Genomic DNA, 27,534 nt, shown 5'->3' with positions numbered 1-27,534 from the left:
CACTTATTTGGGTTATTAACAAAGAAAGTTGTAAATTAAACAGACTGATGAACCTCAGGTTGCTTTCATTACCCAAGAACCACTGATCCAGAAATGTTTAACTTAATTTCTTCCCTACAATAGATTTACAGATTTGTAAGCTTATTTATTTGCATCTAGTTAACTTTCTCTGATGATGAGTTCACAGCATGTTTGTACTAGTATATCTGATGTCCTACAGTACCAGTTATGGACTGAAATTGAGAAAAATAATTATTTTCTTTTACATAAGTGTTCTTAACTCTATTTTGTCCACAGAATCATAATTTATTAAGTATGTATGTAATGTACGCCATTCATTAATGTGGAAAATTACTTTGATGTTACAGTCTTGTTAAGGCATAGTCTTTTAGATGATGTGAGTTTTGCCTCATCATGTGTCAAGCTTAGCCAGACAGTTATCTAGAATGGATCAAACCCCCATCCATTTTCAGCTGTAACCAAAAATTTAACAAGTGTAGCAATAACATATTAGCAACTTTTCTCCTCTGCTGTTCATTGTCCACCATAATTTCTTTATAATTAACTGTGACATAATTAAAATTTCTTTGCAATTAACTGGCACACGATTAAAAAGTGATCGGGGTTGTTTGACTACAGTGTTTTCTGATGACACAAGCATCCCAATCTACGTGTCAAACTCAACTGTACCAGAATTGTGAATTGAAGTGTGAATTGTGATTTATTTGTCTCGTAATGTACATAATCATTTGATTCAGGTGCAGGAGACACATCAAATTGTCGTATAATTTCACCATAAACAAAGAAAAGCAACTGCTTATGTGAAATCAAAACAGGCCAACAGCTGGTTTCATTCTTAAATTAGTTTTTCACTTTGCAAGGCAGTGTGCATTGTTTCGAAACTTCTGGGAAGATTAAAACTGTAGGCTGGACCAGGACTCAAACCCAGAATTGTGCCTTTCATGTGCAGTGCTCTTGCTCTAAGACAGCCAGGTACCATTCATGATCCACACTCAAAGACAAGCTTAGGTTCAAGTCCAGGTGCACAATTAGCTTTAATGTGTCAGGAAGTTTCAACACAGCACAGACTCAGCTGCAGAGTGAGAAATTCATTCCAGAAACAATCTCCTAGTCTGTGGCTAAGCCAATTCTCTGCAGTATCCTTTCTTCTTCTTCTTCTTCTTCCTCCTCTTCCTCTTCCTCTTCCTCTTCCAGATTTGAGTTTTGGTCCTGCTCACAGTTTTAATCTGGCAGGAAGTTTCAGTTTCACTCTTAATTTCACAAAAATTAAAAATTAATATTATGTCATATCAAACAAATAAGAATGACCTGTTATAGAAAGAAGGAAAAAATGGTATTTTAAACACTGGAGACAACATGCTTTTTATTGTCTTTTTTGTTGTCAAACATGTGTAATATCAGTAAAAAGGAAAGAATCAATAAAACAACTGCAGATGTTGGTATAAGTTACTTTTCTTTTCAGCTGCATGCAATGTCATGTTGTCTGAAAGCTGTTGCAACTGCAGATGCAGCTGCAGGAGTGGAAACTTGCCGGCTAGCATGTGGTGGTCACGGTTACATGACATCCAGCAATCTTCCCTGCATCTATGGTCTTGTAACTGCTGCCTGCACATACGAGGGAGAGAACACCGTTATGCTTCTGCAGACTGCCAGGTAACAACTCTATAGTACTGCCACATGTCATTAGTGCCCTTGTGTATTTGGGGAAAACAGAAGAATAAAACTGCTGTGAAGCAGAATAGGAGTTAGAATGGCATAAAATGAATGAAAAAGTGCTATATTTATGATATGGAATGTTTGACTTATTTTAACACTTTCCTCTTTATATTTATACTGTTGAAGAATAGGTACATATAAATGAGTGGAACGGTACAAGTTCCATTAAAAAATCAGCAGATTGCAGGCCAAATGTTTCAGACCAGTAACGTTTAATTCAAAGGAAATAATAAGAGTTTCACAGCTTTTAATATTCATTTAATGGCACATTGCATGTGAATATAGGAGGAATAGTAAATAAATAATATTTATTGAATTAGTTGTACTAATACACTAATTCAAATAAACATTCCTTATAACATGCGCTCGATTTTTATTGGTTCAGATGTACAGCTAGTTACAGAGATAAGTTCTCACCCATTCCATGGGTTTAGTTATTAACCATCTTTTTCTTTTGAAGTTCAAGTTGTGAAGTTGTCAATAGTTAAAACTTCCAGGTCGAGAGGCTTTGGTCAATCTGTAAAACTACTTCTTCCTTATGTTTCATTGCCAGCTGTGGGAAACATCTTCTGAGGTGTGTCTTTTACAGATCGACCACGGCCTCTCAGCTCGGAAGTTTTAACTTATGAAGATGCTGGCCATGAAAGCCTACATGTTATGATTGTGAAGTTGCGCTTGAGTGTAGATAATTGAATTTTTGCACCATGACTGTGATCTGCTGGCCAATTCCACTCTATCATTTAAACATGCCACACACATTTAAAAATACAGAGGCTGCCAATAAGGTATCTGTGTACAGATTTTGAAACAAAAATCCTGACATTCTTGACATGAGCATCGTCAGTAGACATCGAAGGACATCCTGAATGGGGTCATCTTTAACTTCCATCTGGCCATTTTTAAACCGTGTAAACCATTCATAACACTGAGTACAGCTTAAGCACTCATCACTATAGGCTTCCTGCATCATTTGTTGTGTCTCTGTAAAGGTTTACTTGAGTTTCACACCAAATTTAATGCAGACACATTGCTCTAATAACTCTGTCATCTCAAAATTCACAAACTGTGTGACACAACATTCTACTCAATACAGCACTGAACAACAACTGACTAACATACAACAATGAAACTTCCAGCAGTTACACATTAAAACAGGTGTGTGCAGAGATGCCAACTACATTTCACTCCAACACAGCAGTGGCCATGAAATTACGAATGTTCCATAATTTTTTGAGGAGACCTCATGCAAACCATTATTAAATTTGTAGAATATAGTCCATAAACATGCGCACACAGAGTTGCTACATGTCTCTGTGTTTCACATACAAGAATTTGGCAGACATTGTATATGCAGGGCCTGTATCCTTACCATTTACAGTGGATTCAGGGCCTTCAAGGAGGATATGAAGGTGGGCAACTGGAATGTTGTCATCAGCTAATTGCAAATCAGCAGCTAATCTCATTAATATTGTTTACTGATGAAGCCACTTTAACTCATGACTGTATCAAATAACACTGATAACTCACATTGTTTCTTCAATGACAACTCACATGCCTTTATGGAGACACATTTTCAAGAATGTTTCTCTGTAAATGTGCAGTATGGTATAATAGACGGACCAGTTATTTAGACTTCACTGCAAATTAGCTTCTGGCATTATTGGAAGAGGTTCCTTTGGCTACAAGGGAGGGTATGTTGTTCTGCACATTGTAGTAGTTAGGTGAGACATCATATAAACCTAACAATCCCTGAAAAATGGATCAGTAGAAATTTCATGTTACTTGCCCCTTTTAGATCTTTGCCTGTGGTGGTGGTTGAAAGGCAAAGTCTACAAAGAAAAGGTAACCACACAGACAGGTGATATCATCAAGAGAATTCAAAAGCACATTTAAGTCATAAGTGGAATTTATTAAAATAAACTTTGAAGTTTATCAATTGTGTTTGCTTAAAAACCTTCTGTCAGTATTCTGTTTGAGTTACATTCTAACAGCTGTGTTTCTGTGAACAATAAAACTGGATGCATTGTGATATGGAATGTTTTACTTGAATTAGTCTATACTACCATCTCTTAAAATATGTTCCTCCTGAAATGTGCTGTATATCTGTAGATTTTTTAACTGATAAGTGATTCAGTAATTTCCATACATTTTGCTGGACAGAAATCTATGGCTACAATATATGCACTCTTAAATGTTTCTGTCTCCCTATTTATCACTCTCACCCCCCCCCCTCCTCCTCCTTACCTACTCTAGTCTCTCTCTCTCTCTCAACCCTATACACTGTGAAATGGAATGGATGCTTTAGTTGAATAAGTTTCAGTGTCAGCTGTCTTTTTATTGGTGTCTATTGGGCTGTTACTGCATCTCAACACAGTTACTCTTTATCTGTCATTACTCACTGCAGTTTGTTTTTTGAAAATACATTATTTTGTTTTGCGTTGAAGGTTGTTAAACTGTAAAATCATTGTTAACTTTCTGCAGGTTCTTGATGAAAGCATGGGGCCTTGCTGCCAGCAATCAGGCACTGACACCAACGGTGGCTTACTTACGCCAAGCTGTAGGCAGAGGCAGTGAGGGAACCTTTGAGAAAACAATGCAAGGACTCATCCGTGCATACTGGCAAGTGGCTGCAGGGTACGTACAGAAAACAATGTTAATGAAGTTTTTACAAAGCATATGGAAGTTATGCTATAAAACTGAAACCAGTGTTTGCGACAAAAGTGATTGTCCTTTGGTTCATTGTAAGCAGTTTCTTGTTCATAATGGAGCAGTGCTGCAGATGGGATATGGCAAAGATACTTTCATTTCAGGATCATGCAGAAAGCAAAATGGATTTCAAGGAATCTTTTCCCCTCACATCCTCCATATTATGACCATAGATAGATCATTAAATACTTTTTGTATGTGGTTATAAAATACCACAAACTTTCAAAAAATATGTAGATTCCACTAGAAACATATTCTGTACTTTGCACCAGGACTAGAAGAAAGTAAGTTTATTATTCCATCACTGTTGAACTCACAAAAGTAGTGTGCATATAAGAAGGCAGATGGTGGACGACATGGAGCATGAGTACACAGTGTACCATGTGACACACTAGCCACTAGTATCATCCTGTTGCACTGACCTGTAGCATAAAGTTTGGAATGCACTTTGCTTGTAAGGTGATAGGTTTTTTGAAACTGTAGTCTTTATTATGGCTGATATATGACAAAAAAAGCAAATAGAAAAATCTTCTGTGCCCAAACACATTTTTACCATATGAGATGGAAAGAGAGTGATTTTTGGGTACTGCAATGGACGAGATTTGAAAACCTGGGAGTTTAAAGGTGGAAGACAAGGTAATACACAAGACAGAGATTATTGATGAAACATCATGCATGAGTTCATAAGAGTGAAAAGCCAAGCGCTTTGTTCGTAACAGAAGTAAGAGGGGGACGGCGAAAAATAGATAAGTCAGAAAATGAAAGATGTAGAAAACTAAAATGGAGTGAAGAAAGGAGTAGCTACTGTGGAGAAATGAAGAGATGCAACATAAATTAAGGCCAGGTAGGTGGCGAGAACCTAGGACACAGTGTAGTGTTAGTTCCCACCTGTAGAGTTCTGTAATACTGGTAACTGGGGGAAGAATCCAGATGGTGTGTGTGGTGAAACAGGCACCAAAGTCGCAACTGTCATGTCGTAAAGCATGCTCTGCAACAGGATATTGTGTGTTGCCTATGTCCATTCATTCTAACTGATAACTTGGTAATAGTCACGTCGATGTAAAAGGCCCAACAGTGTTTACGTAACAGCCGGTATATGACGTGTCTTTTTACAAGGTTGCTGTCCCCTTTGATAGTATATGTTTCCCAGTTACAGGGCTGGTATAGATGGTGGTAGGAGGGTGCCCAGGGCAAGTCTTGCAGCAGGGACAGCCACAAGGATAGGAGCCATAGCGTAGGGAGATGGGTGCATAAAGAGCATAGAGTCTGACTATGACAAGGATATTGCGGAGATTGGAATGGCAATGAAAAGGTATTCTAGGTGTGGTGGGCAAAATCTAAGACAGTGTGTCCCACATTTCAGGGCATGATTTTAGGAAGTCGTGGCCTTGTTGAAGTAGCTAATTAATACATTCAGGACCAGGATATTACTGTGTGACAAGTGGTGTGCTCCGAAGTTGGTTTTTGGAGGGATCAGCAGTACCAGGGTTGGATGTGATGGCCGGAAATCTGCTTTTGAACTAGGCTGGTGGGGTAATGCTGCTCAGCCTTTTACATTGGCATGAATGCCATGAAGTTATCAGTTAGGGTGAATGGGCATAGGCAGAAGGTGTACAGTGGTAACACACAATATCCTATTGCAAAGCATGCTTTACAACATGACAGTCCAGTTGTAACCTCGGTGCCTGGTTTCACCACACGCGCCATCTGGATTCTTCCCCCAGATATCAGTTTTGCAGAACTCTACTAGTGGGAACTAACACTATAACGTGTCCTATGTTCTTGCCACCTACCTGGTCTTAATTTATGTTAATTTCTTGCATCTCTTCATTTCTTCCTTTATTCACTCCATTGTATTTTTCTACATCTTTCATTTTCTGTCTTGTCTATCTTTTGCTGTCCCCCTCCACCTCTGTTATGTACAATGCACTTAGCTTTTCACTCTTATTAACTCATGTATGATGTTTTATCAGTAATCTCTGTCTTGCATATTACCCTGACTTCCACCTTTAAGCTCTCAGGTTTTCAAATCTCATCCAGTGCAGTCCCCAACAGTCTGTCTTTATTTCTTACCCCGTCCCGTACATCTCCCGATATCTGCCCCTTTTCCTAGACCTCTCCAGTCCTTTTTCTTCACTCCTCTTCCTTCTCCTTCAACCCTTCTGCCTGAAGACTGAGCCACTGACTCTGACAGCTTTTGTAATTATAACCTGCTTTTATGTGTGTGTTCTGCTGCTGCTTGATGAGTAGATTTTTTTTATCTATCCAATTATATTATTTTGTAAACAAAGAAGGGCAGCACAAATGGACACAGGTTTGTCTGAATCATGGGAGAGTGTCATAGACATTCAGAAAAAACTGATCTGGCAGACACTTGAAGATTCATACAAACCTTCTTGTGAAAGGCTACTTTTGAAGTTTTAAGAACCAGTATTAAGTGATTAACTTCTCTTATCTGGGGTTCACGGTCATGCCAAATTTTTTGAAGGTCATCACGGTTGCCAATGACTTTAAAATTAATTGATTAGACAATACTATTGCAGTTTTGGTTGTGGGTGTATTATCATGTGGAATACTGTAAAACTGTGTTTCAGCACATGTCGGACCTTAAAATACACCTGACATGCGTGTACGTCATAATCACATTTCCATATGTGATATACATAGTCTTGTTCTCAGTTAATGTAGCTGCATTCTTGCAGTTCAGTCACTCTTCACTTTTCTAACAAACTTTCCATATAGATAATCTCTTTAAATAATTCCTCCAGAGGAACTATGACGACTGTTTGAATTGAGAACATTGATTGTTAAGGGGTCACAAGTTATGATTTATTCACTCAGTAAACATCAACACTTTTGATAACATTCAGCATTTCAATCTACATGCCACAATGAAATTTAAGCAACAACCTATTGTGGCATGGACATGCTGTAAAATCATTAAGACAACCGAGCAGTGCCAATGAATGCACTATCCAACTTGGCTCACTCTGTCCTCGCCGAGAGTCCAACTGCAACTAACTCACACCACAACAATGACTGGTCTCTAGCCTACTGTCCACAAGTAAAGATTAACTTATTCTGGTAGCCACAGCTACAACACGTTCAATGGAGAACTTCATCAGTAACTATACATTCTAAATTATTAACATACAGCAAATACTTGGCATGTGAAGACACTACCCTCACATGCTCTCAGATCTCAAAAATTAATTTTGCCTAGAAATTTGTGGTGACATAAAGTTTCAGTGTGAAATTGATCATGTAAGAAGGGCCCCAGTAAACAGTAAAGAGCACAAGGGAATATGATATAACCTTAATTAAAGAAATATTGAAGTTATTGTCATTCCAAGAGAGTTACCACACCACAACATTACCAAGAGAAATTATTTTTAGCATCATCAAAACAGCCCACTTTGTGCCTGTGAGAGATCGATAAAGAAAGATGAGAGTATTAAGCCACAAACTGTCAGGCATTAAGCCACAAACTGTCAGCACAGTATACAGTAATCTAACTGCCACTGTTGTGTAAAATAACATTCTTCTGTCTTTTATTCCTAACTGAATTCATCAACTTTAAAGTTCATCATTAAAGTATCTACTGAAGTAATCAACTTTTTAATTAGTCAATGAAGTAATCAATTTCAGTAGATCAATTAATAAAGCACTGCTAAACCAGACAGTAATAATCATTAATAAAATTAACATTCTTGTTATCACCACAATCAAAGATGAAATATTGTCATAACACAACAAAAAGACACACATGCTTAACAATGCAGCCACACAGATAAATAAGTAATCAAAGTGACATCCATCATCTGTAATTAATGGATTTTAAAAAAGGGGGGCGGGGGGGGGGGGGGGGGGGAAAGGTGGCAAATGTTGTTTCAGTTGCAGTGAGTGCATGAGACAAATACATGAATACATAAATACCTTACATCTTTGCAATATCCAAAAAATATTTTTGTTGCACTTTGGTATCACATTTAATCACTACAGTAGTGGGTACTCATTGTTTTTTTTTTTTTTTTTTTTTTTTTTAAAAAAATACCTAACCAGCAAAGTAAATACATTACATGGGATTCACAACAGTGACACTGCTCCACATCATGTGGGTTTGTTGATAAACACCCCGTTGTCCATGGCCTGCTGGGTAGGGCGACTGCACACAGAGATGCTCTGGTGGAGTGGGGGACATTGCGCTGCTTACAGCGGTGGTGGCAGTGTAGCATGGCTGGTTGCCACAGTGCGCCACTCAGCAGAGAATTTGTAATCTATTGGATGTCACATGTTGTGACATTGGTTACTTTCCATGAGCCAGCAGTTTGCACACTCTGACATAGTGGTGACGTAATACTGCCAGGTTATGGTACCTCATAAACACAGAAAGAAAACATGCAGCAGGACACTTCACTTTAACACACTTTAACCACAACAAAAATAAATGTAATCATCACATGCTAACAGTACAATTCAAAATGGCACAGAGATGAAATTTAAGTACATTCACATTGTAATAATTCCTAAGCAAATTAAGTTTGAAAACCATCACAAGACATATTACATCATAGCACTTGCAAAAAATCAAACTATTCATTAATTCTCTGTTATTAACATCTTAATAGCAGCGTACAAAGAAAAAAACTCAATCAATTTGTTATCCTAACTCACTGGGAAAAAATCCTCAACCATTCTGTTCTTGTCTTGAGCACTATCACACTATTCTTCTCCATTTCCTTCCAGCCTCATGTGATAAAGTTTGATGTTTTCAACAAGATGAGGTCCAAAATATTTTTCCCATTAAGTTTTTCTATTTCAACAGAGTTGGGTTGTACTATTCTCCAAATTCTAAATGGTCTCAAATAGTAATGTAAAAACTTCGTAACTTTTTCCTTTGCTACGGACTATTTAAAATGGTATTGTATTAATAAACAATCCCTGATCTTATACACAACAGGTTTCACTAAATGGTTCTGTCTTTCTTTTCTTGCCAAGGCCATCCATTTGCTTCAGAGCTGTATGTTGTTGCTGCGTTTTTGCCCCCAGCCGTCAGTTCACTTTGTGATGGAAAATAAATAAATTCATCAAAGATACTGTCAGGTTCTTTATCATGCAAAATGGTACAAGCTGGAACACCAGCACTATCATGGGTTAAGCTGTTCATTACCTCTTCAAAGTCAGACAACTTATTATCCAATTAATGTGCTTCCTTCCGCAATATGCTCTAAACAGTCGTTCAAGTACGCGCATCGTACGTTCCGCAGGTTTCGATGCAGGTCTATATGTTGATGTACCAATCAATAAATGATTTCCATACCTTAAAATGAAATTACAGTCTATTATCTGTCAAAATACTACACAGTCGTATGGTATTCAGAAAGTAACCCACTTTCAATTTCTTAATGACAATCTTACTGTTAGTTTTTCTTAGTGGGAAGAAATGAACAAATTTTGAAAATAATTCGATGATGACTATGTATGAAATTTCCATGAGACTTTGGAAAAAGTCGAAGAAGATTTAACCCAACAATCTCACCTATTTTATGTGGCAAAATGTTGTGCATAAGTCCTTTATGTTGCGTTGTAGATATTTTGGTATACTGACATAAGTCAGGAGATTCTTTAATAATCTGTCAACTCACTGAGTAGTTGTTGAAAATTGTGAGTTTTTCAAATTGCTGTAAGCATTTCTTCAGACCAAAGTTTCCAGAACCATAGTGGATGTATTTAATTAAAACATTAATCAGTCATATGCTGTGGTATGCAAAGCCTCCATTCTTCAGAGTTTAAGTCTGTTCTTTTGTACAAGATAACATATTCAAACTATGGAAAATCCAGGATGGAATGTAACAATATTATGAAAAGGATAGTTGCCACTCAACATATAGCGGAGTGGCTTCAGCTGCCAGAAACTGTGGTCATGTGTGTGTAAGTTCCGTTTGTTTGTGTGTGTGTGTGTGTGTGTGTGTGTGTGTGTGGAACAAATTTTTGATTCTCCTTCAAATCCTTTCATGAAATTAATTTTGATGTCGTTCACATGTGGTGTATCTGTACAAACTTTTTTCAAATTTTGAGGAAGATGTGTCAGATCATCAGCTACCACATTTGTTTCACCAGGAATGTAGTGAATCTCGAAACTGTATTCCTGCAGAGCGATAGCCCATCTGGAAAGACAATTAAGAAGTAATTTACAGTGCAGAAGGAGAGATAATGCCATATGATCTGTCCATACAATAGTACACCATCCCAGAAGAAAATAGTGGAATTGGTCAAAGCCCCAAATAATTGCAAGCACTTCTCTTTCCGTCACTGTACATTTTCTCTCCCATGCTGTCAAAACATGACCTGTAAACGTCAACTATACAGTTCTGTTCTTGACCATCTTCAATGATTATTTGATATAGAACAACACCAAGTCCACACTCACTGGATCTGTTTCAAGATTAAATGGTTCATGAAGGTCAGGCTGGTGTAATAGTGGAGATTCCAAAAGTTGTTACTGTATCTCATCAAATGCTTCTTGTTATTCAGTCCCCCAGCTCCAAACAGAGTTCTTCTTGATTAATGACAGTAACGCAGGTGATGACTGACAATGTCCTTTCAGAAATCAACAATAATACCCATAGAACCTAAGAAAGGATTGAAGTTATTTCTCAGATGTTGACACAGGAAAATTTCATACAGCTTCTAATTTCTGTGGATCTGGTTTACAATTAATAAAAGTTCTGGGTTATTATGCCTTGGTCGAATGGATTTCATGTGTTTCAATCCGTGTTGATGAGATAACACATCTAAAAATTAGATTTTCTTTCGAGCGAATTCAGATTTTTGCAAACTGATTGTAACTCCAGCTGATTCAAATGTATTCAAAACTTGATCGAGGATATACATGTGCTCTTCAGAAGATGGAGACGCGATTAAAATGTCATCAGCATACACGATTATGTGCTGTATGAGTTGTTCTCCAAGAATGTCATCTAGAGTTCTTAGAAATGCTGCTGGCAAAATGTTTAAAAGAATGACATCCATTCGAAATGATAACACCATCCACTGAACAAAAATGCAGCATATTTTCAGCTCCCTTCCTCCAGTTCCAATTGCCAATAGCTACTTGTCATGTAAGGCTACTAAGAAAATAAGCACCAGCAAACTTCTGCAAATATTCCATGTTTTTGGGCTGATCCCTGTGGGACAAAATAATGTGATTAATAGCTCGAGCCTCCATCACCAGGCAGACGGATCCATCTTTCTTAACTACTGGATATATCGGATTGCAATATTCACTATCCGATCTGTCATAGAGTTCACCATGTGTTTAATCTCCTCTCCTATGGCCTCTCTTATAGCTAATGGTATTGAATATGATTTAATTTTAAATGGCTCATGCAGCCATACTTTAATATGATATTTACACTCCCTTCAGTAAATCCTTGTTTATTTGAAAATACTTTGGCATGCACATACGTAAAACTTCTTGTAATTCTTCTCAATAAGAAGCTGACAAGTTACTAAGTCATCTATTTTTTCCTGAATTTTTTATGTGACGTCTCAAACTATTTCTTCCTTTCCTCTGGACACATTTTCTTTCATATACCCTGGTGCTTCAATATCATCTATTTTATTTTGAGTCACACTAATTCCTAGTCCTGCAGACATGTCTCCTTTTCTTCTACTAAACTGACAAAACAAGGCTCCAATTCATCATTCCCATCACAAACACTTAAACGTCCTCTTCCATAATAAATCTTACATCTTCTTTCTGCCAGCCAGTCATTGCCAGAAGTCCAGTCCACAGACAAAGAATCAAGAATATCTGTCTGAAATCTTGCTTCTAATGAGCGCCCATCCAGTAACAGCACAACTTCTGTGCCCAGTTACTGTAATGATATGCACACTATTGACAGGGAAAGCAGGTACCTCTTCTGTTCCATGAAGCAGTTCATACAAACTTTTAGAAATTGCTGTAGTATCACTGTCAGAATCTAAAATTGCTGTAATTTTCTGTCCACTTACACTAAGTTCAATTACTGGATTCAACACTTCATTTACATTGTGTGTACCTTCCTCTCAGTAGTTCAGCCCTAATATCTTCACTTTCACACTTAATCATTTGTATTCTCCTATTTGACCCAATAGACTTTCCAGACGTTGTGGAGCACATCTCATCGAAACTCCTAGTCTGTCATCCATATCTCTGAGTGACAAATAATGCCAAACTCTTCCATAATCTAATATCTGCTGGTTATGTCTACCAAAATCATTTTGTCTCCTCTCATCATTTCGAATCTGATCATCATTACACCAGTAATTTCTCGAATGTTCATCTCCTCTTGTGGTAGTGTGTTGCTGTTGATTGTCACATTGTAGGTCCATAATTATCTTGCTGCAGTGCATCATTTCATTGAAACAATTCATTAGAATGAGTTGAGATTCACTCTGATCCACTCAGTGTTCCTTCATTATATATTTCTTCTAAATGAACAACAACCCGTTATAACTCATCAAAATCATCAAATTTTCACAATGCTAACTGTTTCCTTACTTTCCGTGGTAAATGCTTTATCAGAATTATGATTAAATTATCAACACATAGGATTGTTCAGATAATTACTGTACTTCCAGTGATTTTGAAGAAATACATGCATTGACTCCTCGTGCCGGTCCTGAGCATACTGATTGGATACACAGTTTCCCCATGTCCTAGCACCTGCATGCATGTGCCTTATACAAAAATATCGATTCTTTTCTGATTCATTTTGAATTCATACAAATACAACTTCAAATTGTTTCATGAAATCCACAGGGTGTAATTGTTTATATTGGTCAAATTCTTTAGCTGTCCTTGACCAAGCACAATGTTAACAAGGTTTTTACAACAACCTGTACCATGATTTTCTTGTATTAAAATTTCAATTTCTTGTTGGATAATGTTTGTATCTACTGGGGTACGGAATATTCTTACATTCTTAATTGTGCCAGTGTCTGTATTTTTGATCCTAGATTGAAACATTGTTGCACACCTGATGCTACTTTAATGACTGATTTCTTATTTTCTTGACACACAGTTGGAACTAGAAATACCTCCTTATTTGTAATGGCACTGCTCAGTAAAGCTCATTTAATACATCTTTTTGTGAGGTGACTTGTTTCTGTATCTTAGTTACATCTGCTTTGACATTTTGATACTGTGCTGTAACCTTGCACATGACTCCTACATTCCTGAACAAAATTATTAAACTGACCCTGAAACTCATTACAAAAATGCAATACCTTTTGATCAAACATTTTGTCCAGTTTTTAGTACGTTGTTTGAATTTTTTGTTCAGATTTTGCTCATAATCATAGTTTTTTGTTCAAATCAGCGTTCAGTTTTTGTAAAAACTGCATCAGTACATCCACGTTTCCTACAACCTCAACCATATTGTTATCTGTTACTGCATGACTTGGTTCAACATTTACAGTCAAGTTTGTATTTCCACTTCCTGGGGCATCTACATTTTGAATTCCACACAATTCTGATTCATTAACACACCACTGTCCTGATTAAGACTGTCCTCTCCGTTGATTATGTCACCATTCTCTGTTTGACTAGACATTGTTGTTCAATTATATACTGCACACACAAATTATAATTAAAATGAGATTATTTACAGCCTACCATTCTTTTCCTGTCCAACATTGCTTGGAAATGTCTAATTCACTCACCATACACAGATGCTGGCACTCGAGCTCTGGATACAAAGATTGTTGCAGAAAGTGATGTCCTTGTCATCGTTTTTCATGTATAACAACACTGTCAGTATTCCTTCAGGCCCGCTATATTTACATCGCAGTCTCTCCTTGCTTTTCCAACAAACTTTCCGTACAGCTAATCTCATTAAATAATCCCTCCAGGGCTACTACGATGACATTTCAAGTGAGAACATGACGTGTTAAGGGCCCATGGATTATGATTTATTCAAACACTCAGTAAATATTAACACTTTTGATAACATTCAGCATTTCAATCTACATGCCACAATTTGCTACCGATCACTTCCACACTGAAACAAACATAAGTAATGACTGATCACTGCACTATGGCAAAAACATTGCCATGTGAGGTCACTGTACCATCGCAAACTTTTAAATATGTTCTTACGGTTTGACATGAGCTGAAGCATAGTTTCACAGTATTCTACTTGATAATGGCCACACAACTAAAATTGAAATAGTGGGTGTTAAATAAATAATTTTATGGTCAAAGGCAACCATGATGTCCTTAAGGAATCTAGGAATGTAGTACAACCGTCTACATATTGCAAAGACAATATTAATAGAAGTACAGTGAGCACAGAAACTTCTAAGTAGTTATTCCTCCCATGATCCATACACAAATGGAAGGAAGAGTCCATGATCAATGTTACAGTCAGAAACACTCTCTATCATATACTGCACAATGGTTTACGGAGTATATATGTAGGTGTTGAAAGAATAATTTTCTCACTGTGTGCTTTAAATGACATATTGAAATTTTCTGTTTTAGAACAAAATTATCCCATAGATTGGTGAGGATGTAAAATATAGTGGCAGTGGCTCAAAACCACCCAATACCAGTGACTGGTTTTTGTTATATGTAAATTGAAGGTGGAGGGGGGAGGGGTGGGAAGAAATGAAAGGAAAGGAAAGGAAAGGAAAGAGAAGGGATTACTGATGTCAGCTGCATCAAGACATTACATGGAATCAGCGGCAACAAGTGAAAATGTATGCCGGACCAGATTGGAACCCGGGATCTCCTGCTTACCAGGCAGATGCGTTAATTACTACGCTATCCGGGCTGGAGTGTTATCGTAACTGCACAGACTGTCACAGCATGCCTCACAGCCAACACACATTACCACCGAGCGCCGCCTATCTGCATTCATACAACTGATTCCCCTAGCTGGGCATGGACCCACCTTCTTCAGTGTGGGTGCACAAGTACATCCGAGCATGAGGAAATGGACAGGGACTGCAGATAGACGGAGCTCTGTGGGAATGTTGGTCGGCCGTGAGGTGTGCCGAGGTAATCTGTGCAGTTGCAATAACACTGTGTCCCAGATGGCGCATTGGTTAACGCACCTGCCTAGTAAGCAGGAGATCCTGGGTTTGAATCCCGATCTGGTACACATTTTCACTTGTCGCCACTGGTTCTGCGTAATGTCCTGATGCATCTAACATCAATAACCCCTTCCTCTTCCTTTCATTTCTTCCCCCCCACCTTCAATTTCCGTATAATGTATCATAGCTGTGGATTTTGTGTGGTGTCTGTTCTTTCGGGCATGTCCAAAAGCTTGGACACCATGCATTCATATAATCATATAGCTGTCTTTTGTGTCTGGTGCTAGCTTCCCTTCAATCCTCCATTGTGGCTATAGTAGCCATGTGGTGGTAGTTATTGTGATCATGGAGATATGAGTGTTTGATGTGGCCACCAGACTGTCTCTTTTGCATCAGTGGATTTTTCAAGAGGGAAATTCCAGATTGTTCTTAGGCATTTATGAGTTCTCTCTAATTTTAACAAATGTTTTTGAATGTTCTGCAGTATTCTCTCTAGATTATCACTTTGAAACGGCACATATCTCATTGATGTACACTGTGGCATTATCTTGTTAAACAGTGAATTGTGCAAGATAGTAAAGAGAGAGAAACAACTCAAAGAAAGGCCTATCCCCCTATAGAGAGAAAGAATGCAGACAAAGAATAGTTGTGTGAAAGAATAATTTTAGCAAGAAAAGATAAATCCCTTGATGTAGTCAGAAAAGCTCCTAACAGAATTCCTGAATTCAATGTTCCCAGTATGCCCGTGCAAAAATGTTTCTATTAAAACTACGTAGAACCAGAGAAATTAGCGGAAAAGGAACGGTAGTATTCACACCACAAATTCCATTCATTTCAACTTGCCATCTTGTTTTAAAAGGATCAGATTTCCAGTGAGATTAGCGCACAGCATGACAATCGATAAAATGCAATGGAAAACATTCTAACATTGCGGAGTGGATTTCAAAAGTCTTGTATCTTGCATGGGCAACTGCAAGTAGCATGTTCAACAAAAAACTTTTATGTCAACCTAAAAACTTATTCAGTTTTGCATCCAAAAGCAAAGCAGCAAATCTTATTTGTGGCTACATAAGTTAGATGAATAGTATTGGACAGACAAGAAATTTGTGGCACAACCTGACTAAAAGAATTGATTGGTTGATAGGACATGTTCTGAGGCACCAAGGAATCACCAGTTTAGTACTGGAGAGGAGTGTGAGTGTAAAAATCATAGAGGGAGACCAAGAGATAAATACAGTAAGCAGATTGAGAAGGATGTAGGTTACAGTAGTTTTTGAGATATTAAGAAGTTCACACAGGATAGAGTAGCATGGAGAGCTGCATCAAACCAGTCTTCGGATCAGACTGCATGTGGAAAAATAGACAAAGCAAAGCAAGTCTCTTTCAGTTAATGTGTTTACATGCATATTAACACAGAAAGATAATATTCTGAATTTAGGACAATTCTGAAATTGGGACAAACAGAGTTCCTTGATCATGTGTCATTCATCCCAGTACAAAATATAAAATATTTTACCAGTGAATCTTCATTTAATATGTGACCAATAACTAAGCCTAGCTATCAAAGTGGCATTCATATTGAAAGGCTTGCAGCAGCTGTGACCCAGATTACTTTTATTTACTATTTAGAAAATTAAATTATTTTTACATATTTGGGATTGCATATTACAGACTGTTTTAAGATTACAAATCAGATTTCTGTGTACTAACTAGAAGTTTATCTGGCACATATCTTGATTGTGTGGTTGAGTTTATAGCCCTGGTCAGAATGCTGACACTATCAGCAAATATTAAATATCGCTGTGATATCTGTGTAAGGCAGGATCAGATGGAGTCTTTGGAGGGATAGTCTTTGTATAGAATGTTGAGGAAAATACAATCAATATGTCACCATTGTATACATAGTGTTAGGGGTATAAGTGCAGATATTTCTGTTGATGGGGGTGGGGTGGGGTGGGGCTGGGCTGGGGGAAGGGGGCAGTGTACAGACAACATCAATATTCACTTCATTTACAGACTAATAATTTTAGCTGTTTCAAGTAATATGTTCTTAGGTTGGTTGGTACCTCCAAATACGCATGACACAAGCAAGACATTAACATTTATTTTCCCCTGGGTAACAGGTTGGGTATTAAAAATGTAGGGTGCAAAGCAGATCGTCTATACTGACAGTAGTCGTCCACTTCATGGCGCAGCTGTACCAACTGTACAGAAAACATAAGGGAGTAAATTATGTGATATGTTTGTGGGAAGACTGTTACATGCAAAGAAAAAACAACTAAAACACTGAAGTGGGTATGTATTAAAGTGCCAGTTATCACAATATCTGCACCTACACCCTGAATGGACGAGGAAATGAGTTTCTAAAATTTTTCATGTCAAAAATCTTTGCTGAATCCTGCTGCTTATTTATGCAGTTTAAAAGTTCACCTGAACCAATATTTCTATTCACTTAAAAGAGGAGAGAGAAATATTATTTTAGTGGAACATCAGATTTCTTAGTAAAAAAAATTAATAAGAGATATTTGCATAAAATTAACTGCACTTGACAGAATGTGAGAGTAATATCAAAAAGGGAACACCTTCCTGATGTTCTGCATCTCTTCCGGTGCTACTAAGGAGCTGCAATAAAATTGCAGCAAATAAATGAAGTGAGCGCTAAAGAACTTGGGAATCTGTTGCAGTACCAAATCTGTTGATTAAAGAAGTTGAAATATTTAAAGTAAAATATCCATGCTCCCCTTTCTTTTTAAATTCCTGTGCTTCCGTGAATATTGCTGACGTACAAATGAGATGTGTGCAGACCGAACACGTTTATTCACTTAGTGCATGGTCTTGAATATGAACCACAAGTTATTCAGTATGTATTTCCTTAATCTTTTCTTAAATTCATTCACTGGTGAAACAATGAGCTGTTTGTGTAAGTTATTAATGATTTAGTTGAATTGAAGTATCACAAAATATCCATTAGTTGATATAGCTTCTCTTGAAGTCTATTGTAGTAGTTGTGTTTTATTAGTAACTGGTGATATTATATGCCAAAAATTGCACATTTTCAATTAAGTGTGTTTGTACACAGAAAAATTAAGCTTTGTCACCAAGACATGGAAAGGAGGATACGAGGTGGATATTCGTCTGAGGACGCCTGGAATATGACGTCTATAGAACTAGTACAGTGCGCAGAGGTGAGTTTGTCTTCAACTGAAACCAAATGACGTAATCCTTCTAACTTGCATTCGTAGTACTACTTTTACTCTGTAAGCTACATTATCTTATTATTAGACATTTTCAGGCTTTTTACTTTTTTGTGAAGGGGAATGTTAATAGAAAGTTCTTTAAGGGACTTACGGGAGGTAATTTTTATTTGAAATCCAACTGTGTTTTATGTTAATTAGAGTTACTGTATGCAAACTGTATCAAAGGAAAATTCAGTAAAGAAAACTAATAAATTATGAGATTGAACTGCTGGCCATTATTTACTTTCAGAAGAATGTATGTGTTGCACTTCCCATAGACAAATATAAAACTAAAAGCGGCCCACTACCTAGATTCAGAACTAATACTTACTTCCTCAAGAGGAGCGAGGGATAGTTTGGGGGGGTTAAAAAGAAAGTGCTGCCCACGCATAACCCCAGGATGAGAGAGAGATCAACCTTTAGCGAGGACAAGGGTACCGTACACCAATGCAAATAATATCAAAGAAAATGTTGCTTATAATAGAAATGGAACTCCAGTTAATTTTAGGTGCAAACTAAATCTAGCATGAACATGGCTTGACCAAGCAGGATATCTTGTGATAACAAAAGTTTCTGGAGCAAAAAAGAAAAAGTATGAAATGGAGTAGTGTTGAAGACAGTAATGGTTGATATGCTGGAACATAGGTCAGAAAGCTTAACCACGAGTGACAGTGATACAGATACGAACTACTGCTATTTTATGATGGCTGTTATGTGAATTTCCATTTTGGACTTAAAAGTTAAATTTTGTAAAATGTACGTATTATCATCAAAAACAACAAAAATTTTTAATGTGTTTTAGTAAATGTGTAAACTTCTGCTTATTTCTGTACTGACTCATTTTCTGCCAACATTTTCTGACTTGAATAAAATACTTTTGAGTTTTAGGCCATATTACACCATTAAAAAGTATTTTAAAAAAGAGAGAAACAGTTACTTTAGCTGAAGCATGTTACACAGCTGGAAGCTGAAGCATTTTACACAACTGGAAATGGAATACTCACATTTGTTAAAGCTAGCAGATCATGACAGAATGGTGATAAAGAGTTAATTAATCTGAAGCCAATTTTTTATATTTATTTTCTGTTACTTTGCAGATGTCACAATAAAAAATTATGATAAAGTTTTAAATTTTTTAATGTCAAAATAAAATCATAGGTATTTTCAGAAGCCCTATTTGCTTACAGAGTGAAGAAAACAGTTTGTTTTGGTCACTGTAAATAATAGCAGTAGTTATTAAACACAGACTCAAGTACGGCTGATAAGCTGGCGAATAAGCTACTAATGGTAAATAAAAAGCAGCTATTTAGAATAACTAAGGAAGCACCAGCTTTTCAACTAATTTCAGCATGTTTGTTTTAACCTGTGTACAGAATTTACTTAGTTAGTTGACGATGCAACGTACAAAATTAATTTCTCACTACTACTTCTCTTTGTCAATGTATAACTGTAATCAATGTATAACCTTGAAGGCCTATGTGATGTAACAGAACACAAGGAATGAATGAAGAGAGCCGAAGTCGGGGGGAGCAATAATATCTCTTTGACTGTTTGCAAGAATCTGCTGTCTAAGGGTTGGCACAAATCCACATGTAAAGTTTATCAATCTATTTGAGGATTATCCATAGTCTGTTTGTTGTTGTGGCCTTCAGTCCAAAGACTGGTTTGATGCAGCTCCCCATGCTACTCTATCCTGTGAGCCACTTCATCTCCAAATAACTGGTACAACCTACATCTTTCTGAATCTGCTTACTTTATTCATCTCTTGGTCTCCCTCTACAATTTTTACTCCCTACACACACACACACACACACACACACACACACACACACTTCATCAAATGCAAAATTAGTGAACGCTTGATGTCTCCGCATGTGTCCTATCAACTGATCCCTTCTTTTGCTCAAGCTGTACCACAAATTTATTGTCTCCCCAATTCAGTATTATTCTGTAGCACCACATTTCAAAAGCTTTTACTCTCTTTTTATCTAAACTGTTTATCATCCACGTTTCACTTCCATGAATGCCTACACTCCAGACAAACCTTCAGAAAAGACTTCGTAACACTTAAATCTATTTTTACTGTTAACAGCTTTCCCTTCTTCAGAAATGCTTTTTTTGCCATTATCAGTCTACATTTTATGTCCTCTCTACTTTGTCTGTAATCAGTTATTTTGCTTCTCAGATAGCAAATATCATTTACTGCTTTAAGTGTCCTGTTTCCTAATCTGATTCGCTTAGCATCGTCTGATTTAATTGAACTGCATTCCATTATCCTCCTTTTGCTTTTGTTGATGTTCATCTAATATCCCCTATTCAAAACACTGTCCATTCTGTTCAGCTGCTCTTCAAAGTCCTTTGCTGTCTGTGACAGAATAACATCATCTGTGAACCTCAAGGTTTTTATTTTTCTCCATGGATTTTAATTCCTACTCCAAATTTTTCTTTGATTTCCTTTACTGCTTGTTCAGTGTACAGATTGAATAATGTCGGGGATTGGCTAAAACCCTGTCTCACTTCCTTCTCCACCGCTGCTTGCCTCTCATACACCTCAACTCTTATTACTGCCATCTGGTTTCTGTACAAGTTGTAAATAGACCTTTGCTGTCTGTATTTTACCCCCAATACCTTCAGAATTTCAAAGAAAGTATTCCAGTCAACACTGTCAAAAGCTTTGGCTAAGTCTACAAATGCTATAAGTGTATTCTAAGATAAGTGATATTGTCAGTATTGACTTGTGTGTGTTCCTACATTTCTCCGGAATCCAAACTGATCTTCCCCAAGGTCTGCTTCTACCAGTTTTTCCATTCTTTTGTAAAGAATTCACGTTAGCATCTTGCAACCATGACTTATTAAACTAATAGTTCGGTAATTTTCTCAGTGGTCAGCAACTGCCTCCTTTAGAATTGGGATTACCACATTCTTCTTTGAGTCTGTGAGGGTATTTTGGCTGTCTCATACATCTTGCACAGCAGATGGAAGAGTTTTTGCCACACTGGCTCTCCCAAGGCTGTCAGTAGTTCTGATGGAATGTCATCAACTCCCGGGGCCTTGTTTTGACCTGGATCTTTCAGAGTCTTGTCAAATTCTTCTCGCACCATCGTATCTCCTATCTCATCTTCATCTACATCCACTTCCCTTTCTATAATATTGCTTTCAATTTCATCTCTCTTGTATAGACCCTCCATATACTCCTTCCACCTTTCAACTTTCCCTTCTTTGCTTAGGACTAGTTTACCATTTGAGCTCTTCATATAGCTGCTTCTCTTTTCCCTCTTTAATTTTCCTGCAGGTGTTATCTATCTTTCCCCTACTGGAATATGCTTCTAAATTCTTACATTTGTCCTCTAGTCACTTCTGCTTAGCAATTATACACTTCCTGTCAATCTCATTTTTTAGACATTTATTTTCCCTTTCGCCTGCTTCATTTGCTGCATTTTTTTAATTTTCTCCTTTTATCAGTTAAATTCAATATCTCATCTGTTATCCAAGGATTCCTACAAGGTGTTGTCTTTTTACCTATGAAAGCCTTGTCTTTTTGCCTACTTGATCCAATGCTGCCTTCAGTATCTCATCTCTCAAACATACCCATTCTTCTGCCACTGTGTTTCTTTCCCCTGTTCCAGTCAACCGTGGCCTGGTACTTTCTCTGAAGCTATCAACAACTCCTGGTTCTTTCAACTTATCCAGGTCCCATTCCTTTAATTTTCTACCTTTCTCCAATTTATTCAGTTTTAATCTGTAGGCCATAACCTATAAATTGTGGTCAGAGGCCAAATCTGCCCCTGGAAATGTCTTACAATTTAAACTCTGGTTCCTAAATCTCTATCTAACTATTATATGATCAAACTGAAACCTCCTGGTGGCTCCAGGTCTCTTTCATGTATACAACCTCCTCTTATGATTCTTAAACCAAGTGTTAAAAATGATGATTAAATTATGCTCTGTGCGAAATTCTACCAAGCGACTTCCTCTTTCATTCCTTTCCCCCAGTCCATATTCACCTAGCATTTTTCCCTCTCTTACTTTCCCTACTATCTAATTCCAGTCCACCACAACCATTAATTTTTGTCTCCCTTAACTATCTGAATAATTTCTTTTATCTCATCATACATTTCCTCACTCTCTATTTCATCTGTGGAGCTAGTTGGCTTATATACTTGTACTACTGTGGTAGGCTTGGACTTCGTATCTATCTTGGCTACAATAATGCATTCACTATGCTGTTCATAGTAGCTTGCCAGCATTCCTATTTTCTTATTCATTATTAAACCTACTTCTGCATTAACCTTAATTGATTTTATATTTATAACCCTGTATTCACCTTACCTGAAATCTTGTGCCCCTTGCCACCGAACCTCACTAATTCCTAGTATATCTAACTTCAAAATATCCATATCCCTTTTTAAAGTTTCTAACCCACCTGTCCGATTAAGCGATCTAACAAATCATGTTCCGATCTGTAGAATTTCAGTTTTGTTTCTCCTGATGACATCTTCCTGAGTAGTCCTGATGTGGTGATCCGAATGGGGGGCTATTTTACGTCTGGAATATTTTACCCAAGAGGACGTCATCATCATTTAACCATACAGTAGAGCTTCTTGTCCTCAGGAAAAATTACGGCTGTTTCCCCATGCTTTCAGCTGTTTACAGTACCAGCACAAAAAGAATGTTTTGGTTGATGTTACGAGGCCTGGACAGTCAATCATCCAGACTGTTGCCCCACCATCTACTGAAAAGGCTGCTGCCCCTCTTCAGGAACCACACGTTTCTCTGGCCTCTCAACAGATACCCCTCCATTGTGGTTGCACCTACAATAAGGCTATCTGTATCGCTGAAGCTTGCGAGCCACACCGCCAATGGCTAGGTCATGATTCATGAGGGGTGTATCAATAGTCTGTGATATTGATATTGTACTGGTGAATTGTTATGGTGAACATGGCTATCAAATAACGTAGGTGAATACAAAGTTCACAAATTGCAACAACAGTTGCCTGTCACATCAGTCCCAAATTGCTGATGATTGGAGCTTCAGGCTGAGTTCTCATTAACTTCCATAACCATAGTACAACAGCCTTTAGTAGTTCAAGTAACACATTTCATCGAATCAGATTAAATGATTTGCAATCATATGTGGCAAATTCACTACCCATACAGACCTGCTCCTCCCTTAACAACTTCAGGACACACCGCGCCTCACCCTGCCTTCAGGTACATGTGCAACCCTTCCTACATTCCCTGAAATATCTCCCACACCAACATTCCATGCATTTAGTTAAGGTAAGGCTTAGAGACTGTAGTGTTAAGTGTTCATGACTGACTTCTTGCTGTTAGTTAAATTCCATTCCCTGCCTTGCAGTACTAGAGCTAGAATTTTGAATAATATCATCATTTATCCACACCTTTTGTGTAACACACTTGTTTTTAACATTTGTCTCCTGCCCTTGTTCTGTTCAACTGAATTCATAGTTTATTTGATCACTGTTCAATGTAATGTTGTATTTGTTTGTAGGAATGAAAATAGTTTATCAATTCATAACTGTTTTCTGTAGATATTATAATTAATTTGTTGTTGATGATTGCAGTCTCACTGCCGTGCATTCATTGTGGAAAAATTTGCTGAAAGAGTATCCAGTTTGGAAACATCAGATGCTCTTCGAGCTGTTTTGGCCCAGCTTTGTGAATTATATGCCACCTACTGGGTTTTGCAACGGTCAGGTGACTTTCTTCGGGTTAGTATACAACTTGATATTAGTATATATATTTATCAGAGGCTGTTAACTTTGAAAAGTGATATCATTCATGTGACTTCAGGAGGGTGATCCTACTATATCAGGTGTAACACAGTGTGCCAAAGAATATCTTCTGAAATTACGTGTCAGGCCCCTCTCATTTGTTCCTTTCATTTCAATATTTCTCTCTCATTTCCAGTTTGCTGGTGCCAAGCCTCAAGACATAGAGGATGTGCAGCTGTGGATGGAATCCCTCTTGACTTTATTACGGCCAAATGCAGTCGGTATTGTAGATGGTTTTGATATCTGTGATGAAATTCTGCGCTCTACGTTGGGTTCCTGGGACGGCCAAGTGTACCAACGTCTCTTCGATGAAGCTTTAAAAAGTCCACTCAACAGAGAACCTGTCAACATGTCCTTCAAAAAGTACATGCAACCACTATTCAAATCCAACCTGTAATCTGATGGAGAGACTTCTCACTTAAAAACCAAGGCACTATGTTGTACTTCAATGTAGTTTTTATCACAACTATGATAAGCATTTATTTTTTTATAACTGTTTCTCTCTGATTTTGGTATCAAGAATTTTTTATTCTGTACATTTAGGGCAAGGGATGAAATGCTGCATAATAAATGTGATCCTTTATTTTTCTAATGGTATCCACACTAAAGGATTCCAAAAATTTTTATGTGCTAGTTAAATTTGTCATAAATTTTATATAAAAGTTAAATTGCTAAAACTATTTTTATATTACATTTTTCGTACTAATGTATGTAAATAAGAGAACATAAAAGTTACAGAAAAGTTAAAATGTAATACTGTACAGTTAATGTAGACTTGGGAGTAGATGTAACAGTCCTGTTTCCTGGTTTGTCACAGAAGTAATACTCGCAATGTCAGAAATACAGAATAAAGTACAAAATTTTGGTTAATACACTGTCAATTACTTCAGAGTTGGTCTCAAATAAAATGTATTTAGGCTTGTTAATAATCTGACATTAGAACTATGTACAGTGATACTGTAAAGCATATAAAGAGCACAACTGTTAAATATGTTTATGCATTTAAGTAGCATTTCTTTAATTTTCATTTATCTCTTACACGAACTTGTCAAATAACCAGCCACAATAACAGTTGGGGTGATAAATTAATGCCAGGAAGCAGAAGTTATTTACTGAAAAGAATGTTGTATCTTCTGACGATAATTGGAGTTTCCAACACATTAGAAGGCAGCCTGAAGTATTAAACACAGTAATAAATAGAAGTGGACACACTGTCCATCAGCAAAGTGATGGATGGCCAGCTGCCCCTTATTTAATAGTAATGTATATGTTGGACATGTTTTTGTTCATATTGCTTTGTTAACTGTGTGTTTTCTGTAACTGGCAGCCTTCTGTGTGGTCAGACTGATAAGATTCAGTTAAGTGATGAGACATAATCCTGTGCAAATCTCTAGTCAACTTTTATTGATGCATGCTGGAAATTTCAGGTAGAAGACCTGAAATTTTCCATATGTCGGGGGTGTTTTGTGTAATTGTTCTTTGGTCTTGTTATCAGTATTAACTGTAAAAATACAGCTGGACAAAATAAAACTTGAAAGTATTTTTTAATAATAGTTTGAATTTTTCTTATCAGATGCTATGCGTTTTCAGCTTACGTTTCACATTATACACATAAGTTTTTGTTTCCTATGTACATTATTAACAATGTAACAAAATTCATGTGCAATCCTTTTCTTAGCCTGACTCTAATGCATTATGAACTGTGTGATCTGGTGCAGTTTTCAAGCAGTAGATTATTAAAATATTTTTAAGAGCAATTCTCAGGTAGCAGAGAAAGTATTATTGTAGTAATTGCTCACTTGTACAGTCTTTTCTCAGCTAAATTTCTGTTTCAAGTATTGATCATTTTTAGAACTTTAATTTCTGTTTCAAGTATTGTACATTTTTAGAACTTTTATTATGTTGTCAGCGGTCATAATTCTCATCAGACCCAGATTTGATCTTTCTTCTGTTTGTGTCGACATAGCTTTGGACTACCTGTTTTGTAACAGGGTTATCCAGAGAGTAAATACATGTTAATAAAAATTGAAAACTGATTTAATTTTTCACAAGTTCTATTTCCTCAGTTTCCCACATGATGTGCCATATGTAAGAAAACTATTCTGTCACCATTTTACATGAAAAGAGAGTTCAAATTGGCCGCATTGACTCCAAATCCTCTCAAAGTATTAGGCTTCATAACCTGACATAAGGAAGACGATTATTCTGAACTATGTTGAAACCTGAGGTGAAACTTGGGCAGCTATAAATACAGCTCAAAATGAGTGCTAATGCTGTCACATACACTTTTCATCCAAGAAAAAAGTGAAAACATCAATTTCACTGGCAGGGAATGATGGAAATCATTCTTTGGCACAAGAAATGGATATTTTTTCATTGAACGTTTACTTCAACAAAACATTATCAGTCAATCTACCATGAGAAAATTGTCTCTCTGTCTATAACAAACAGTGAGAAATAAAGATATGGATAATTTGTTTATCATATTGAAAAGACTATGGTAGATGAGAACTTGTGCAATCCTTTGAGTGGGGAATTTTGGTGCAGCCATCATAAAGTACATGTTTCCAAAGTTGGAGTCTTAGCTGTGTATAATGATTAGACTCCAGAGGCAATGATACGACAGTAGCAAAAACGAGAATACTGTCTAGTTGACTTGCACCATTGGGCAGTGTTGTCAGTTCTATTACTGCTTTTAAACTGTTTTTATAAAAATTTTATGGAAGTATTGTGCTTGTCTGCCATATGCTGGTGGCCGGATTGCTTGATGGCCTGTCCTCGTGCATGTCGCCTACCAAATGACAATGACATAATAACCAAATTTGGCCAATAGTGGAAAATAAACAATAATTACAGTTTATGGTAGAAATACTAGAGAAGGAATGTTGCTACTCACCATATAGCGGAGATTCTGAGTCGCAATAGGCACAACAAAAAATTTCACACAATTATAGTTTTTGGCCATTAATGCCTTTGTT

General features: G+C 37.1%; 1 protein-coding gene across 1 annotated transcript in view; it reads left to right on the top strand.

The window, feature by feature from the left end:
• Positions 1–26,592, top strand: part of LOC124619380 (probable peroxisomal acyl-coenzyme A oxidase 1) — a 96,151-nt gene extending 69,559 nt beyond the window's left edge. Inside the window, exons 9-13 of the mRNA XM_047145718.1 lie at positions 1,484–1,674; positions 4,219–4,371; positions 18,605–18,710; positions 24,347–24,493; positions 24,693–26,592. Of these exons, the coding sequence (XP_047001674.1) occupies positions 1,484–1,674; positions 4,219–4,371; positions 18,605–18,710; positions 24,347–24,493; positions 24,693–24,953 (858 nt within the window). The 3' untranslated portion in view covers positions 24,954–26,592. The remainder of the gene's footprint in view (positions 1–1,483; positions 1,675–4,218; positions 4,372–18,604; positions 18,711–24,346; positions 24,494–24,692) is intronic.
• Positions 26,593–27,534: the final 942 nt, after the last annotated feature.

The sequence above is a fragment of the Schistocerca americana genome, chromosome 1, assembly GCF_021461395.2.
Source record: "Schistocerca americana isolate TAMUIC-IGC-003095 chromosome 1, iqSchAmer2.1, whole genome shotgun sequence".
Classification (NCBI taxonomy): Eukaryota; Metazoa; Arthropoda; class Insecta; order Orthoptera; family Acrididae; genus Schistocerca; species Schistocerca americana.
Note: the sequence above shows the minus strand (reverse complement) of the source record. Positions and strands in the feature narration are given on the sequence as shown.